Source organism: Desmodus rotundus, chromosome 2 (assembly GCF_022682495.2).
Source record: "Desmodus rotundus isolate HL8 chromosome 2, HLdesRot8A.1, whole genome shotgun sequence".
NCBI lineage: Eukaryota > Metazoa > Chordata > Mammalia > Chiroptera > Phyllostomidae > Desmodus > Desmodus rotundus.
In genome coordinates, this window is record NC_071388.1 from 38,882,404 (window position 1) to 38,900,709 (window position 18,306).

At 38.9% G+C, this 18,306-nt stretch overlaps 1 protein-coding gene across 6 annotated transcripts in view; it reads left to right on the forward strand.

The window, feature by feature from the left end:
* KCNMB2 (potassium calcium-activated channel subfamily M regulatory beta subunit 2) overlaps positions 1-17,558 on the forward strand; it is a 321,616-nt gene extending 304,058 nt beyond the window's left edge. For all 6 annotated transcript variants that reach the window (XM_045198162.3, XM_045198158.3, XM_053918104.2 and 3 more), the window contains 3 exons: positions 2,124-2,294; positions 4,890-5,085; positions 17,084-17,558. In XM_045198162.3, the coding sequence (XP_045054097.2) occupies positions 2,124-2,294; positions 4,890-5,085; positions 17,084-17,368 (652 nt within the window). In that variant the 3' untranslated portion in view covers positions 17,369-17,558. The remainder of the gene's footprint in view (positions 1-2,123; positions 2,295-4,889; positions 5,086-17,083) is intronic.
* The last annotated feature ends 748 nt before the right edge of the window (positions 17,559-18,306 follow it).

Genomic DNA, 18,306 nt, shown 5'->3' on the forward strand with positions numbered 1-18,306 from the left:
GCCCATTTCTCCAGGAAAGAGTAAGATTTGTATAAAGTACCTCATAAAGAGAATTGCAAAATAATAATAATAATAGCAAGCAAATTGGTTAATTTTATACATAATAACCAGATTAATAAATATTATACCCTAAAACCTTTTGGAAATATATTGGGTATATACACACTCTCACACCTCTATCAGGATCAAACTATTTAACAACTAGCCCAAAATATACCAGGCAACCAGAACAGATGCCCACCATAAACACCAGGAAGGCCGTCCTGGAGCGCAAAGCTAAATGTATATACTGACAGTTGAGTGCACATACCACTGCACACGTACCAGACATTCTGCCTTCCCCTGCGAAGTTCCACACTGAATTCTACTTTGGTTTCTCTTTTAAGCAAGAAGAATGACTAATGATAAAAATGTTGAAGAAAAATCTGAAGTTATTCTTGTGTATAGTGTTTTGGGTTGTTTTTGGTTTTGGATTTTTGCCTGAAGCTTAAAAAAATGACACAGATTTTCCTTCTCCATTTTCAGGCTTCTATTCACTTCCCTAAAGCGAATAGAAGCTTTCAGGCTTTCAGTTTTCAGGCTTCTCTCTCTCCCCTAAAGACCAGCAATTCCCCAACTCCCATGCCCCTTCAATCCATCCAGAGCTCCCTTCTCAAAATGGAAACTAAAGGAGAACCCATGCCGCTCCTTGGCCACCTGCCTCACTGGGATACCTGAGCATGGCCTTCCTTCCCGTCTTTCTCATGGACTTCTCCAAGCATCCCACACCCCCCAGCAATTTTGTACTTTGTTTTTCTGCCTTTCCCTCCAGACCTCGTTTCAAATCCAATCCTCTACTCATAAACTTTTCACATTATTATTATTATTACTATCATTATTATTTTGCCATTCTGTCCTATAAGAATTCTTTGGAAAATAGTAATTTTAGGATGTTCTGAGGCTCATGTCATGGAGCCAAAGCTCTCACCCCATTTTTCAACGAGAACATTTATTAAATGCCTCAGGTCAGTCATTCTCCTGGATAATTTACTTACGCGTCTCATTCAACCATTACAATGCAGTAGAAACATCACTCCCACTTTGCCAGAACCTGGGAGTCAGAGGGGCTGAGGAACTTGTCACTGATCACATAGCTAGTAAGCGGTGAAATCAGGGTTGGAATTCAGGAGATCATTTGACTCCGATTTCGTGTTCTTTCATACCCAATGTGGCTACTATAAAGTAAATGACAAAAATAATAATAATAATAATAACTAGCCAAAGTTATAGAGTCTCACCTTGATTTGGCTAACATTGTTCTAAACTCACTCAAGTGTTTACCAATAGAAGGCTGAGTCACCACCACTTCACATCTTAACATTGCTTATAAATGTTAAGCCACCTGAGCCTTAAGCAACCCTAAGCTTGAGGAAAATGTTAACCAAAATAACTTTTGTCTATTACTATTGAAGGGAAATAAAGTTCTAAGTTACAGATTCCCAGGGTTTGTTGCCAATTGTTTGAATTAATGTTCCACTATGTATTCAGAGAGTATAAAATGATCAGACGATCAGCTGGAGGTTAAATGGCAAAAGCAACAAACCCAAAGCACTACGTTAACGGTTGGGAGGGTTGCATTTTTTTCTTTAGATTTAGAGAGAAGAACTAACTATTTACCGGTAGACATGGGCCCCCATGTAAGAAGGAGGGTTTGTTTCTTTTTTTCTTTTTTTTAAAGAAAGAATTCCGGTTATATTTTAAAAACATTTAAGATAATTTTTATTGTTGTTTTGAATATGCTCCTGAGATTGATATTTTATGAAACATTTTTTATTTTATCAGCAAATGGTTAAATAATACATTTGTGCCGTATGAAAAGAGAAGTTTTGGGGCTACTTGTTTCTGCTCAGGGTTGAGATGTTGTCTGTGTGTCTGTGTGTCTCTGTGTCTGTGTCTGTGTGTCTGCGTGTGTGTGCTGGGAGGCAGTGGGCACATGCTGGGATCCAACTGCACTCAGGCACTCTCGAGTGGGCTCCTCCCAGCCTCCCTGGCCTGGGAAGGCATGGGCAGTGACTTACCCACTCCCTAGGGGTGCGCTGATTAACTGTGAACCTCAGATAAGACTCTATTATTTTCAACCTCAGAAATATTTACCAAAAAATCAGAGACCACGACCTACTGGACAAAAGGAAAACTGTCACGGCACTGAAGGCAGGCGAGGACCGGGCCATTCTCCTGGGACTGACCATGATGGTGTGCTCCATCATGATGTACTTTCTGCTGGGCATCACTCTCCTGCGCTCATACATGCAGAGGTAACACGCCGGGGGGCGGGGACAGTGTCCTTTGTCTCTGCCTTCTCCCTTCACCCATTCTTTCCTAAGAAGAACTTTGAGCAATGCCTGGCACATAATATTTTTCAATTACATTGTCTAGTAATAATGATAAAGTATCTGTATTTATACACTACCTACTATATGCCAGGAACTTTCCATATATCACTTGTTTAATTTTCACAACTATTCTATAAGGTAAATATTAATACACTCATTATTAAAATGGCAAAACGGAGGCTAAAGATAGAAATCATTTGCCCAGTGTCACACAGCTCCAGCACATGGCAGAGCCAAGATTCAAACCCACATCACCCCAATTAATTCCAGGGTCCCCGCTCCTGTCTCTTCATACTTCTGTTCATTCTCCACCCTCATTCCTTTTCCACCCCACCCCACCCCTCCAGCACTGCACACATCTGTGGTTCTCAACTGCACATTTAAACTTCCTGAGAAACTTTTTAAAATACTGGTGCTCTGTCCCCACCACCATCATCCCAGAAGTCAGATTTAATTGCTCTGGAGTGGGAACCAATCATCAGTAGGTCTTAAATTTCCCCCAGGTGATTCTAATATGCTGTGAAGGCTGAGAAATGCTACTATGCACCAACTTGAAAAAAAGCACAGATTTTGAACCCTTTTCATTTTGCTATTTGCCCATGGTTTACTGAATAGATAGGGAGGCGATTAAATTACTGAGATTTCATATCTATTCCCCCCTGAGTAGGCCACAGCGTCTCCAGCTAACACTGCCTGTAAATTGGACACTGTGAGCACAGGAGAGCCCAGCATTACTCCAGCAAACAGGGAAAGTCTCACAGTGGTTCAGCTTAAACAGATGAGAACCTTTCAAATGAAAAACTGCAGTTTCAATCCAAAAAAGAATCAAACCACTTTGTGGCATTTAATTCTCCATTTAAATTAATACTTTCACTTTAGAAGCAAACTGTAGATGAAATACAGTAATTTGCTAAAATTAAGGCATCATCTCTCTCATTTGTGACTGATTTGCTCTGTTTCTCGGAAGCCTTCAGCTGGCTCCTTCTCAATGAAAGTGCTGATGACTCAAGCCCTGAGTATTCACTGACTCCAAACCACTTTCAGTTCCTCACATCTGCTCAGAACCATCTAAGACTTTTTCCTCTATGGATAAGCAAACGCCCACATCCTAGGAAAATTCAATTTGCTACACCAGAGGAGGTCAAGGCTACTATAGTGCCTCTGGTATAAAGCTGGACAAGAAAAGGTAGGCCCTCCCTGGCCAGTGTGGCTCAGTGGATTGAGTACCACCCTGCAAACCAAAGGGTTGCCAGTTCAATTCCTAGTCAGGGCACATGACTGGGTTGCAGGCCAGGTCCCCCGCAGGGAGATGTGCAAGAGGCAACCACACATTGATGTTTCTCTCCCTCTTTTTCTCCCTCCCTTCTCCTCTGTTTAAAATAAATAAATAAAAATCTTAAAAAAAAAAAAAAAAGAAAAGAAAAGAAAAGGGGCCCTGTCAATACATGTGCAGCAAAAGAAAGGGGTATTATTCTGCAAAGAAAACAAGTTGTCTTCTGTTTACTACGGAAATCAGCTTACACCCAGAAGCAAAATATCGACTACTGGTATGTTACTTCCAAATCACAAATGTTACTCCTGGTCATAAAATTATAAATATTTTAGAATAAAAAGTGAGTCAATAAGCAGCTGGAAGGGTTTTTTTTCTTTAATCTTTCTAACTGAGAGGTCCCAGGGCATGAACATGAAGCTGGTAGTCAGCATAGATGGTTCTCTTTTCCACTGTGCTCTTGGGAGGCAGTGCAGCAACACAGAACCAGCCTGCGCCTTGGAGAAAGAAATCCAGGGTTAGGTGGAATCATGGTTTCCATCACTCACTAGCTCTGTGTCCTCACATGCTACTTGATTTCTCTGACCCTCGGTTCACTCCCTTAAAGGGAACTAATACCCAACATATAGACACGAGAGGATAATGTATATAAAACACCAATTAGGGTGGAGAGAGAGGGAAGCACAAGTGATTTCTCTTGGTATAATCAAAATGTGCAGCCATCTTTTCTCCCTTATTATCAAGGCCTTGAAGAAATATACCCCTGTCCTTCCATCTGTTGAGTTGGACTTCAAGCCCCTCCACCCCTTTGTCATCTCTCTTCCTATTCTCCCTTGTACCTTCTCTACTACAAACTGGGCAGACATTGCAGCGGTGAGGGCTGGGCATGGCAGGAAGCTGCTTACAAGGTAGAAATATAGAGTGAGTGCAGGTTGTGATATAACAAGGTGCTTTATGCTTACCAGTGAATTTGAGAAAGGAAAAAACTTAAATTAGACATTGAACATTATTATTCTATGACCAATGGTAGTCATTGAAAGAGCTCTTAGGTGCCAGGCAAATTTTGTCTATGTTTGTATTACTGTTTGCCTAAGGTTGTTCTATTCAAAGGAATAAACTTTAACAAATAGGTTGCATTATAACTTGGAAAACATTTTTCAGGCTAAGGACAAATGACCCCCTCTATTTACACCTTCCTTGCGGTTAGTGCTTTGAACCTGTGTTTCACCCTCCCCATCTGTCTGCAGCGTGTGGACTGAAGAGTCTCAATGCACCTTGTTGAACGCGTCCATTACAGAAACATTTAACTGCTCCTTCAGCTGCGGCCCAGACTGCTGGAAACTCTCTCAGTACCCCTGCCTCCAGGTGTACGTTAACCTGACTTCATCAGGGGAAAAGCTTCTTCTGTACCACACCGAAGAGACGATAAAAATCAATCAGAAGGTAGGTCACCCCAGCAAATCTCTCACACTCAGCTCATCTCTCTCTGAAGTTCCCCTGTGCCAGCATTTCAAAGGAAAATGCCACCAGGAAGCAGGCCCTGCCTCATCTATAAACAGAACTCACTATTTAACTCTGGCCTGGGAAACATTTATTTTCTGTGCAAGTTGTGGACAAATCACTTCCCCATTTTGTGGTAGTGTGGATTTACCCTTTACTTCCGTTTAGAAGAATAAACATCATATCCTTATTTATATACAAGTGGACTGAGTCTTTCAAAGCAAATGTACACCTTAGAGTTGTACAAGCTAAAATCCCAGCTATTTGTCATATATCTGGGAGCCATGGGGTAAAGCTGTATTTGCTTTTCCACAGTCATTGTCACTTAGTTCTATGAGCTTGGGGAGAACTTCACTTCTCTGAGCCTCAGCTTCCTTTTCTCTAAAAAGGTAAAAAACAACGGCCATCTCTCAAGGTCATTGTGAGAATTAGAGCAGAGAATGTAAGGTGCTGAGCAGAGCACAGTGCCTGGCACAGGGGTGACTGTCATCCAAGGTCAGAGTGTGTATGCCTGTATCTTTCTCCATATGTATCATGTCCACATAATGCAAATGGAGGCTGAATTTTCCAGCACTGATGGAAATATTACACATACGGACATAATACTTATAGAAGCTGAATTTTCCAGCACTGATATATTCAAGTTTGCATGGTAGGTGTCCAGGTGCCTGTAAAATTTGCAGTTGTAAGGTTTGGGATAACCAGTCAAGTGTCAGCAGAACCAACCTACTATTACCAGTTTTAAGTTGAATATGCTGAGTTTTGTATTTATGGTAGCAATTCAGATGACCAGAGTACTCTCACATTCCAAAGCAACCTGGTGCCGCTCCAATAGAGTAAGAGGCCCTCACTACCCAGATACAGCCCTCATGACCTCCAGCTTTCCTTGTAAAAACTTGTCATGACAATTATCAGCATTTAAGTGGCATAGATTGTATGTATTGAAAAAAAGCAGTAGCTTTTTTTGTGGTAGTGCGGATTAGAATCAAATTAGAGTTTGATTCTAGAACATAGGCTTTATTTTGTGATATATTGACACAAAGTAAGGAAATCCATCTTTCGTTTTCATTGCAATAACTTACAAGAATTCTTGCGATTGTCCCTGAGGACTCAACATAATAAATAGTTCAAAGAATGGCTCTTGAAAATGTCTGCCCTGACTTCCTTTGTTTGTGATGGCCGCAAACAATGCCAGTCCTCACCCTTTTCTGCAAATCTATAAAGCTCAGCTCTCCCACAAAGCGTGTGTCTTCCAAGATCTGCCCTCAAGTCAGATGTTTAAGTCAAAGCTGACCTGTAGCAACAAATGCTTATAAAACTCTCAAAATTTCATGGAATGGGAAATTGGGCAAAGTTGAATAAGCATCAAAAAGTGGGACATATTTCCACTTCCTCGTTTTGATATTTTATCACTATGGCCCTGTGAATGCATTAACAGGGCTATAAACAGGAATTGGACCTACCATGGAAAGTCTCAGCTAAAAATTTAGGACCAGTATCTTGTCTGCTGTCAACATGGTAGTAGGTCAGTTTTTGGTCATAATGGGGCAAATACCAGTATCTTGTTTTTAACTGTGGCTTATAACACACATACAGAAACATGCAAGGAATGAAAGACTACAGCTCAAGCATTTATTACAGTTTCCTACATGTAACTACCATGAGGTTAAAGAAATAAAACATTTCCTGCAGCACAAAACACCCTTCATGCCTCCTCCCAGTAACTATGGGCTCTGCGCTCTGAGAAATGTAACAACTCTCCTGACATTATGGCAATTATTTCCTTTTTTTTCTTTGTAGTTTTATTACCTAAGCATATAACCCCAAAGACTGTATTTTAGTTTTGCCTGGTTTTTAAACATTACATAAATGGAATAATACAGAGTATTTCCCTTTGTGTCTGGCTTCCTTCAGACAACACTGTATTTGTTAGAGTCATTCCATTTGGGGAAACATCACTCATTTTTATTAATGTATTATTTCCCATGGTATGAACATGTCAATTTATTTACACATTCTACTTTCGGTGGACATTTTGAATCACAGTTTGGCACCATTACAAATAATTCTGCCACCAATAGTCTCATACACATCTCTTGGTGCACAAGCACACACATGTCTGTCGGGTATAAATCTGGGAATGGAATATCTAGCTCAGAGAGTATACTTAGTTTAGGAGATAATGCCAAATGGTTTTCCAAAGTGCTTTCACCAGTATACGCTCGCACCAACCCTGTAGGTATGAGAGTTTTTACTGCTACAAATCCTCACCAATACTTGGTATCATCTGTAATTTTAATTTTAGCTAATATGGTAACATTTCCTTTGGCTCTCATGACTACTGTTGCCAAATGCCTTTCCATTTACTTATTGGCCATTTGGATAGCGTCTTTTGTACAATGTCTGTTCAAGTCCCTTGTCCATTTTTCTATTGGGTTGTTTCTTCTGCACATTCATTCTAGGGATTCTTTAAATCTAGATATGAACCTCCGTTGGTTATATGTCTTGAAAATATCTTCTCGCATTATGTGGCCTTCTCACTCTCTTAATGATGTCTTTGTTTGAAAGGACTTAATAATTTCAATACAGCCAAATGTTACCTTTTTTGGTGTTTTTTGTTTTGGGGGGTTTTTTGGGGGGGGGTCCTGTTTAGTCTTTATATACCCTGAAGTCATCATTTTCCTAAATTATTTTCCAGAAGAAAATGGTTTCTCTTTTGATATTTAGAGTACAATCAACCTGGAATTGGTATTTATGTAGGGGTCGAGTTCCTGGGTGTCTTTTTTTTTTTTCATGAACATCCACTTGCCCAAGTTCATTTATGAAAAAACCACCCTTTCCTTACCTGATTATTTTTGTAATCCCATTTTCCCTTCTATTTTTGTGGCAGTTATCTGTTCTGTTCCTAGTATTTTAGTGTTTAGCCTAGAGATTATAACTTGAAATCTTGACTAATCAAGAACAATAAAACATTTTAACTCCATGTATTATCTTCCCAACTTATATATTATGGTTTTTCTATACATACCATAAGCTTTTATAGATATTATTATTGTTTTTGTGTATAGTAGGTATTAATTTACATGTGTTCCCATGATTTTCCATTTTCATTATTCTTCATTCCTTCCTTTATCTCTGGTCTTCAGTCTGAGCTCATGTTTCCACTGCCTGAAGAACACTCTGTAGTTAGTATTAAGTAATACCTGTTCTAAAGAATTTTCTCAGTTTTCATTTGTCTGAAAATATTTTATCTCACTCTCACTCTTGAAGAATACATTCACTGAGTATAAAACTCTTAAGCTGATTGTTATTTATTTCTGCACATTGAAAACATCCCATTGCCTTCTGATGAACATTGTTACCATTCAGAAATCAGCTTTAAGCTAGTTGCTGCTTCTTTGAAAGTAATCTTGGTCTATTTTAAAGGTTATTTTCTTTGGTTTCCTACAGTTTAACCATTATGTGCCAAAGTGCACATTTATTTTTATTTACCCTGCTTAGTGTTCCCCGGGTCTCTTCCCTGATGTTCTTTGTCAAGTTTAGATAGTTCCTCAGTCACCATTGCATCAAATACTGTCTGCTCTCATTCCCTCCCATTTCTCCTCCTTGGACTCCAAATTGGCCATATGTTAGGTTTTCTCACTGTATTCCCTGTGTGTTTTATTCTTCTTTCTATGTTTTCCCTTTTTTTGTCTTTTTGTGCTTCATTCTAGATGTTGACCTTCCCTCAAATTTGCAATTCTTTCCTCAGCTCTGATTAGTCTACCATTAAACCCATCCTTTGAGTTCTTAATTTCTCTCACTGTAATATTCATTTCTAAAAACCCATTTGGGTCTTATTTTGTAAGTTTTAGTTTTTCACAATATTCTAATTCTTGTCTTTTAAATCCTTCAATGTAAAAAGTAAAATTGTAGTTAAACTTTATTTTGATGACCTCAATATCTGAAGCCCCTATGTGCCTATTCTATTTCCCTCTCTTTTTTTACATGTTGTGTAATATCTGGTCAACTTTTATTAGGTTTCACATATCATATGTACAAAATTAATTATAGAAATAATTTTTAGCCTAGAAGATGTCATATTTTCCCAAAGTTATTTCCATTTGCTTCTGCCAGGCCCCTGGGTATATTAGCCATTCATGATCGCCTCATTCTGACTTCATAAATTGAAACAATCAAGTCTCAATGGAAGTCTCTTTGAGGATCTGTTTACTTAAGGTTTACAATTATTCCTATGATGCAGCCCTTTAGAGTCCCAACACAGAGTGAAAGGGGGATGTCATCAGGCCCCCACTTGATAGGCCCTAGCTCTGCAAGGTTGTCAAAAATACCACTCAGCTTTCCTGGCTCTTGACCCTCTTCTGGAATCAGCAGATGCTCCCAGGGCAAAGGTGGTACTCACCACTGGCTCACCTCCTGGCCTGGTAGCATTTCACTCTCTAAACAGCTGCCCTCTGCCCTTCATCAGAAGTGTATACATTGAAAACATACACTTACCTGCATGTCAGAAGGCCATTAAGCATGATCTTAATCCAGCATAAAAAATATTCAGGATATTCCTGGGGTAAAAAAATTAACATACTCTCTATGTAGATCTCTCCTTCCTGTTACCCTCCCCTAAGCTCACCAAAAAGAATAGACTTCCCCATAGTTACCAAAAAATGGTAGCTTTATTAAGATATATAAGGCACTACTGACAATGTTTGATTTGAGATAACAGGAGGCAAAGGATATCAATCAAGCAAGCTGTATGGATCTTTGTAGAAAGTATCCAAAGGATTTTATTTTTAAATTTTCATACTCTCTCATATATTCCTTTTCTTTAGCCTTTAAAGGCAGTGCCCAGCCTCTTGTCAACATTACAGCTAAAGCTGTTTAAGCTGGTAAGCTGGCATGGTATTGTAAAGCAATTGCCTAAGAGGCTCTGGGAGTTGCAAGTGGGCTGAAGGGCCCCTGCCTCACCTGGTGACATGGTGTCACTAGAACCACAAATAGTGGCTAAGTATTAATTCACTACAATTGTTGAATTCTTCAATATGATCTCCTTGAGGAGTTTAAAATCTTTCTACCCACCAGAGAGTCTTAAAATATACCCACCTGGTTTGGGAGTGAATTTAAAATGAATTTTTATGCAAAACAAGAAAATATAATTATTTTTTGATATGTGGTATAATACCTTATACATGGCATTTTATATATTACTGTAATGGGGAAGATAGCTATTTTGGGTGGAGAATAAGTTCTAGCCAGTTATTTACAACTCCAAACTTGAAATCATCCCCCATTTTGCCACTCATTCTGAAGTCTTCCTGATTCCCTAAATCCTGAGAATATGCGTATCTAGAATAAGGTTTCTCAGCCTCAACACTACTTACATTCAGGTGGAATATGTCTCTGCTTTCTGTAAAGGTGAGTGAGGGTCTGTCCTGTATGTTGTAGGATGCTTAGCAGCATCTCTGGTTCTATTCACTAGATCCCTAACATTCTCCTCCCTCCAGTTGTGACAACTAAAAATGTCTCCAGACAATTCCAAACCACTGCTCTAGATTTTATTCAGCTTTGAGCTTGGATACTGTGAGATCCCAAAATCCTAAGCAAAGCGTATGCTCCTTGAGTTCCTCTGCACAGCATTGGTAGGATAAGGGGAAAGGGAAAGAAAATGATGTGAAGTTGAAAATCTCAATGAGAAATAACAGGGACCCAAGATTTAATGAGTGTCTACTATGAACTATGTGCCCAGCACCATGCTAAGAACTTTATAAAAATTATCCCATTAATCCTGACTGAACCTCTGCTTGTAAAGTAATAATAGTCAGATTTTATCAAGACCTCAAAATGTGCCAGGCACAGTACAGTAATAAATATTTCATGTGAACTCATTCAATTACAGCAGAAATCCCAATTATTACGTACCACCATTATCTCTGCTTTGCAATAATGAATCTGAGCTCAGAAAATGAAATAATTTTCCCAAAGTTACAAATACATTAACTAGGTTCAAATTAAAAATCTAAGTTTCTTTACCTCATCATGTTATCTCTTAAAGAGAAAAACATTAGAGCATTCTCTTGAGAGACAAAAGACAAGGGCTCTGAAAAATCTAAACTTCATGAGATATTTATCCTTCTGGTGGTATATTTTAGTGAACAGCTGAGAATCCACTCCATTCCATCATACTCCAAGAGGTACTTAGGATCAAGTAAAAGGCCATGAGCAAAAAATAGAATTATCTGCGATCCATAGGGAGGGTCAGGGGCGTGTATTTAGCACCAGTTTTCATAGGGTGAATATTAGACAGATATAAGTGCACCCTGAAAAAGGGAAAGAAAAACCTGCCTAGAAATTTGACATATGACATCTTCATAATTAGAACCTTAATTTTAGGGATATTTATTAGACATTTCCTGAAACTCCAATGGACCAAAGATTCAGAAATGCTTTGGTTATTGATGAAGTTCAGTCACTGCTCACCAAAGCCAAATTCTGGAAGAGACCCAAGGGCACCTTTATGCATAAATGAAAGGAGGAATGTGCCTGAAAGATGCTTGTCCTGAGCATCAAGAAGACATAAATGGAGAAGGAACCTACTCCTTTCCAATTTCAAAGAAAGAGAACCAAGGTGAAGCAAGAGTTCAGATTACTTATCTGACTTACTCTGGGCCTAACTGGAGACATAATGGGCCTGGGGCTCCATGGGTTAAACTACTCTGCGTATTGACTAATCGCAAGGCTCCAGGCAGGTTCTACTTCATTAGTGGATATCCTAGGTCTTTTAAGTGTCTGCTCCAAATCAAGCAGAAAAGCCATAATAAATGTAAAAGATCTGGAAAACACGTAAAAGAAAAACCTCTCTCAGGAGGAACCTGTCTCAATACTGAAAGAAACATAAGTACATAGCAGAGTGGGAACACTAACTTCCTTTGATCTACCAAACATCTCATACAGCCCTGCTTGCCCAAATCAAGCAGACACAGGAAGTGCAAACTAAACAAGAGTAAACTAAAGTTTTGGGGATTCACTTCCTTATACATCAGGAAGTCTCAAAAGGAAAAGAACATAGAATCCCAATTTACCCTCTCAGACCCTCCGACCATCACTAATACTTGGAGAACTCAAAGAACAAAATACACTTGGGGACCAGAGTAACCCAAGGCCTCCAGCTGGTGACCTGTCTGCTCTTTGAATATGGGCTGATGTTTTCTTCTCTGGCCCGGAACACAAAGCCTGACTCACTGTACACACTTAATAAACACATTTGAGGACATTAAGAAACGTTCTATCTGACTTTGGAACCAAGAATATTTATTTTTCACATGAACAATTTTTTGTTTGTTTGTTTTTATCGCATATATATTGTGGAATAGACTTTCCAGCTACTAAAGAGTTCTGAGAGCAATCTGTGGCCCCTCTCTGTGAATGGGAATAATCTTTACTGAGAGCCTTTTTAGCCTCATTCCTGGTGCCATGTCATCACCTCGCCCCTGTTTTGTGTCCTTTTCCTGTTTCTCTCCTGTTGCTCTATCCTACGTTGCTTATGTTTTTGATGTCCTTAGAGACAATCACTAGTGATTGCATTTTATTAAATGTCTAACCCCTCTCTGATATAAGACACTCCACCTTGTATAAAACTCTCTCCTAAGGTGATCCTGAGACCTGATAGCTCCCTTCCTACACTCCTAAGGAAAAGGGGGTTGACCAGTGAGGTCAAACACCTTCTCTGCCCTGTCCCCAACTCCTCCCCATATCTTTTACTTTCAGGTGAAGACCTGCCACTTTGGGCTTCACACAGGTCTACAAAGCATGTCTAAGCAAAGCACAAGAGGTAGTTTCTCAAAACTTCTGTCTATCATGAGGATAAAAATAGCTCTATTGACGTAAAAGATTCTAGAAGTGAGCTTGAGAAAAAAAATTTTTTTTTCAGTGACTTTCCAAAGAATGGGAGAGAAGATGCACTTGCTGGGTCTTTGTTGCCATGTAAGGGAAAGGACAGTCAGGAGAAGGTGACAGGACTCAGGTTTCCTCAACTGGGAGAGGAAAGTTCAAGTCGTGGAGCCACCTCTGTGATTTTCAATACTAAAGAGAATTTAAGGGACTTGGGAAAGCAGACGGGTTTATTAACAAAATTCAGGATTAAAAAGAGAGATGTGAGTCTAAGTCTTCTGCCCAATGGCTGTTTCAGAGGTTTGCTAGGTTTTTATATGCATATGTTAAGGCACAGAAGACCTATAGCCATGGTAAAAATAAAATATATATTAATAAATTTTGATCAGTACTTACACGTCTTACATATATAAAATTATTATTCATATGTTGGTTTGCATTATGTATCATGAAGATTCTAAAGTTAAATCTTTCCTATGCCACACCTACCACTAAAAATATAAGGTGATCTAAAAATGCCAGGATTTTTATTTTTTCAGTCTACATTACATTTTTCCAGGTAAGTGTAGATTACTTTGTAAAGCTTCCATTTGTTAAAATGTATGCTATGTATTCTAAACCAATCACATCAAATTATCCTTCAAACAGATGATGAAATCATCAGATCACTAAATCTTCACCACAAATTCACACCAGCCTCAGAAACATACATGTAGCTACAGTTCGAGCCACAGAAACAGAAACCCAGAATTCAAACACATGATTCAGCATAAGGTCAAATCTCAGATGCCAAAGCAAGGAGTATGAGACAACAGCCGTCAACAAAACTGTTCTTGTAAGAACCATGTGATAAGTAGTTCTGCCCTTCTGAGAGTTTTCATAGGTTAGGACGTGCGCTTGGTTAAAGATCATTTCATATTCCAATGAGAAAATATGTTAAGGAAAATGTATTGAGGCTTTTAACATTCATCATTTAATCCCCTCACAAACCCTGCCAGGAAGGAAGGCTCTATCTAGTAACCCTGCTATATAGAAAAAGAAGTTAATTCTGAGGAGCAAAGTAACTTACTGATAAAAACAGTCACCAGATCCCCTGAACACAAGTCAGGGAGGGGCTCCATGGACTACATCATATGTTCACAACAGAGGGCCCATCAGTAAGAAAAGTAAAGAAATGATTGACATAGGGAACAGTTTTCAGGGGTCTGTAGCAGACTTAGTGGGAGCCCGTTTACATGTGTTCAAAGGTGGCAGGTGGCCAGGTTAGAGAAACGTAAAACCACATGGGCAAAGTAACCTTTTCCCCTTCGGCAGCGTGGAGTTGCATTCTATGTGCCACTGGCCCTCAGGACCCAAGTCCAATCATGTATGGGGCACACCTTGCTAGTTGGTCTCAAAGGTAATTTGTATCTCATTTTATTTGGAGGAATCTTACCTAGTGTCAGAATTATTGTCTTTGGCTGACAGACGTTTCTTGAAAAAAAAAATTTTAAAGCCATATCAATGCATAAGAGCATAAGAAAAGGAAAAAAACTCTATTTTTAATGGAATGCCATTTTTATTGAGATCATCTCAATAACTTAGTAGTCTTAGTCATAGAATCTAATACTATAAACTGTCTTGGCATAAAAATACATAGAAGCCTGATACATTCATAATCTACATTGACTCTGTTTGAACGCAACCATAAGTAGCTTGTCTGTGATTTTTCTTTTCATTACTTTGCTTCAAAAACATTTTAAAAAATTTAAAGGCATGATCTGGGTAGCATCAAAGAAGGAAAAAGAAAAAACACCCCCATACTGCCTTACATCCTTCTGACCCAGAATGCATGCAGCTAGTAGAAAATTTGCTTCATTGCAGTCATAGGCATATTTTTGTCCTAAGTTGTGACTCACTGAGAAAGTGTGCTCGTAGAGATCCTTTCAGACCTTTAATGTTGACCTAGTACCAGCTCTCCGCTATACTCTCATTTACGGATGTGCTCCCATTTATTCCTAGCTAATTAGATCTGAAGGTATCAACCAACTCTTGTTATGAAAACATTACTTTAAGCCTGATTTACAATAAAAGCCAACATGCACATCCTCCATTCTTAGCTAATCGGAGAATTTTCCTGCTGTTTATAGTCAAATAATCCAACAATTACAGCACAGCAAACAAAGCAAGGAGCCGTGCCCCCACTAATAGTCAGGGGGAAGAGTGAGCCAAACATACTCCATTAGCAAAACTCATTTATTTTATAGTTTCTTAGTGTGAAATCTGTAAGTGTGAATTGTTCTACAATGCCAGGATCTTACCCCAAAGCTGCCATCAGTGCACCTCAATAGCCACCAACAGCCCGCCTCCTCTGTGTCACAGTTCTGGGGGCTGTGCACTGCACGACCCCAGGAGTGCCAGTCACATGGTAAAAGTCATAAGTGTGACTATTTATCACAACTAAACAATTGGTAACAGCAGTAAAATTTTGTGATTTTTTTCATGAAATCAGTATTTTGATCATTTTCAACAGAAAAAATAACTTTTAATACATAATCTTTATTGTATTTTTCCATTACTATTTAATGCCCTTTTACGCCCTCCCCCCAGCAATCCCCACACTGCTGTCCATGTCCATGAGTCCTTGTTCCTTTTTGCTCAATCCCTCCACCCCTTAACCTGCCCCCCTGCCCCCACTAGCTGTCATCTGTTCTCAAAAATAACAGCTTTGAAGAGAGGAGATAGTTTTCTAAATCACACTAAAACACTATAGATTAGCAGTTTTCTTGTCACAAACCAATTTAGCTCAGATAAATCAGTTGATAATGTGTATAAAAGAGACAGGGATTTTTTTTTTCTACTGAGATACACCTTACCATAGGGAGGAGAGAGAGTTAACCAATCACCCATACATCTCCCAGAAATGTGACTTAAATCTTTTTTCCTAACTTTTAAAAAGTGAGATTTATTGTTATGTGAGTTTTGTCACTGCCCATTTACAGATCAAGGAACGAGGGTCACAGAGATTTTATTTCCTCAGAAACTGCTTTATAATTAGGAAAATGTGTTCAAAAAATATACCCAGTAAATAGTAATTTTTAAAACTACACAGTTTATTAATTTTATCTATATTCAGAGAAGAGAGAGTGGGGAAGAAGAAAGGAGAACACAAAGAGGGAATAGAGAGGAAAACATAAAGCAGGATGAGGGGAGGGGGCAGGGCAGGGAAGGGAAAGAGATACAAAGAAAGAAGTCAAAGGATATAAGTGCTTAGAAAGACAGAAAGGAGAGACATATGCAAGAGATATAGCAAGATACAGCAAGATGGAGAGGTGGAAAGATCAAAGGAAAGATACTGTAAGTTCTCAGATGGATGCTGCTTGAAGAGTAAACTGATTTGGTACTATTTTAATTTTCCTAGGTTTATGGAAAAATACTTTATTATGCTAACTGGGCATAAAGCGGTCATCACAGCTCTTTAGTCAATATACCTACACTTTCCAATATTCTTTGTCAACAACTCACCAAGGTGTACAAGTTTTCTTGACTATAGTAGCAAGATGAACAAGGTGTCTTGGCTGAATATATTAAGCCAAGCCAAAAAGATAAGAGAAAATACTTTCCCTGAGAGAACTGGTACCTTTGGTGTTACAATACATGGACAGCTATGGACAGACAAAAGACAGAAAGGCTGACATTCTGATTCCATGGAAAAGTGTGTTTAATAGGGAAAAATTAAAACCCACTATGCTTAACTATGGCAAAAAGAATTCATTGATGTCACCCAATTTTAATAGATATTTAAACTTATATGGGTGAGCTATCAAAGTATGTCTTGGTTGGATACTAAAAACATTGTTTTAATTAACCTGTGAGTTCTTAGGGTTTCTGGAGGCACTGGTTTGAAAATGAAAAGAATAACCACCATGGTTATTTCACAGATCATTAGGTGGGCCTCAGTACCCCATCCTCTCCTAGTATCTCTCTCTCTCTCTCTCCCTCTCTCTCACACACACACACACACACACACACACACACACACACAGTATCTTCTGGTGACCATCTGTCTCATTTTTCACAGTGCTCCTATATTCCCAAGTGTGGGAAAAATTTCGAAGAATCCATGTCTCTGGTGAATGTTGTCATGGAAAACTTCAGAAAGTACCAGCACTTTTCCTGCTATTCTGACCCGGAGGGAAATCAGAAGAGTGTCATCCTCACCAAACTCTACAGTTCCAACGTGCTGTTCCACTCACTCTTCTGGCCCACGTGTATGATGGCTGGGGGCGTGGTGATCGTTGCCATGGTGAAACTCACGCAGTACCTCTCCCTGCTCTGTGAGAGGATCCAGCGGATCAATAGATAAAAGCAAAGTGGATGACATTATTTTTTTTAAAGCTCAAATACTGTTTTCTTTCATTCTTCACCAAAGAACCTTAAGTTTGTAATGTGCAGTCTGTTATGAGTTCCTTATACGTAGAGCAATAATGTAAAAGCTGTTCTATATGCAAATATGATGTCTTTATTATTCAGGAGAAGAAGTAACTATGTTGTGTTGGTTGTTCTCCTAATCTTGTTTCAGTGCTGGAAATAGTACTTCCTTCTCTCGTTCAGCCAAAATAGGGCTCAGTTATTCATTTGCCAAGGATTGTGGAGGAATGTAGGCAATGTTAACATGGTAAGTTCTGTGTTCTGAGTAGTCAGATCTCTTGAAGACATTTCTGCAATATTTTTCATCATTCATTGTTTACTAAAGCTGCAGCCAAAAATATTTTTTTCTTTTCTTACTTGAAACTGAGCCCTACAGCAAGTGAAGGGACCAGATTTCCTCCCTGAAAGATGTTAACACATTTTCCTTGTATTTCTTTCTACCATATGGGGGTAAAGATGGAGGGGAAACCCAGCCAGCTATTTTCCTTTAATTACTTTCTATTCATAACTTTAGATTTTTTAAAACTGATTTCCAAAATAAGCTGTTTCCATTAACCAATTCTATATTTTTCCTGTGATTTAAATAGAAAATGAACAGAGCCCTTTTCCATGTAAGACCTGCCGCTGTGTGAGATGCCCCTTGCAAGGAGTTTCATTACCTGTGAACTGACTGAATGTTGAGTAGATGCTCCGTTACACTCCAGAAAAGTCTATACGGTACTAAGATACTTGTGCGAAAATCTTTATTCCATTTTCATTGAACTGTTAGGTGGTAAAACTAAGATCCTACTTGCTGGTCAAGACTAGTGGACGTATTTCAATGGGCAAATCTACTGTGGCAAATTAACATGCTGGAATTTATGTTTAGTGAGT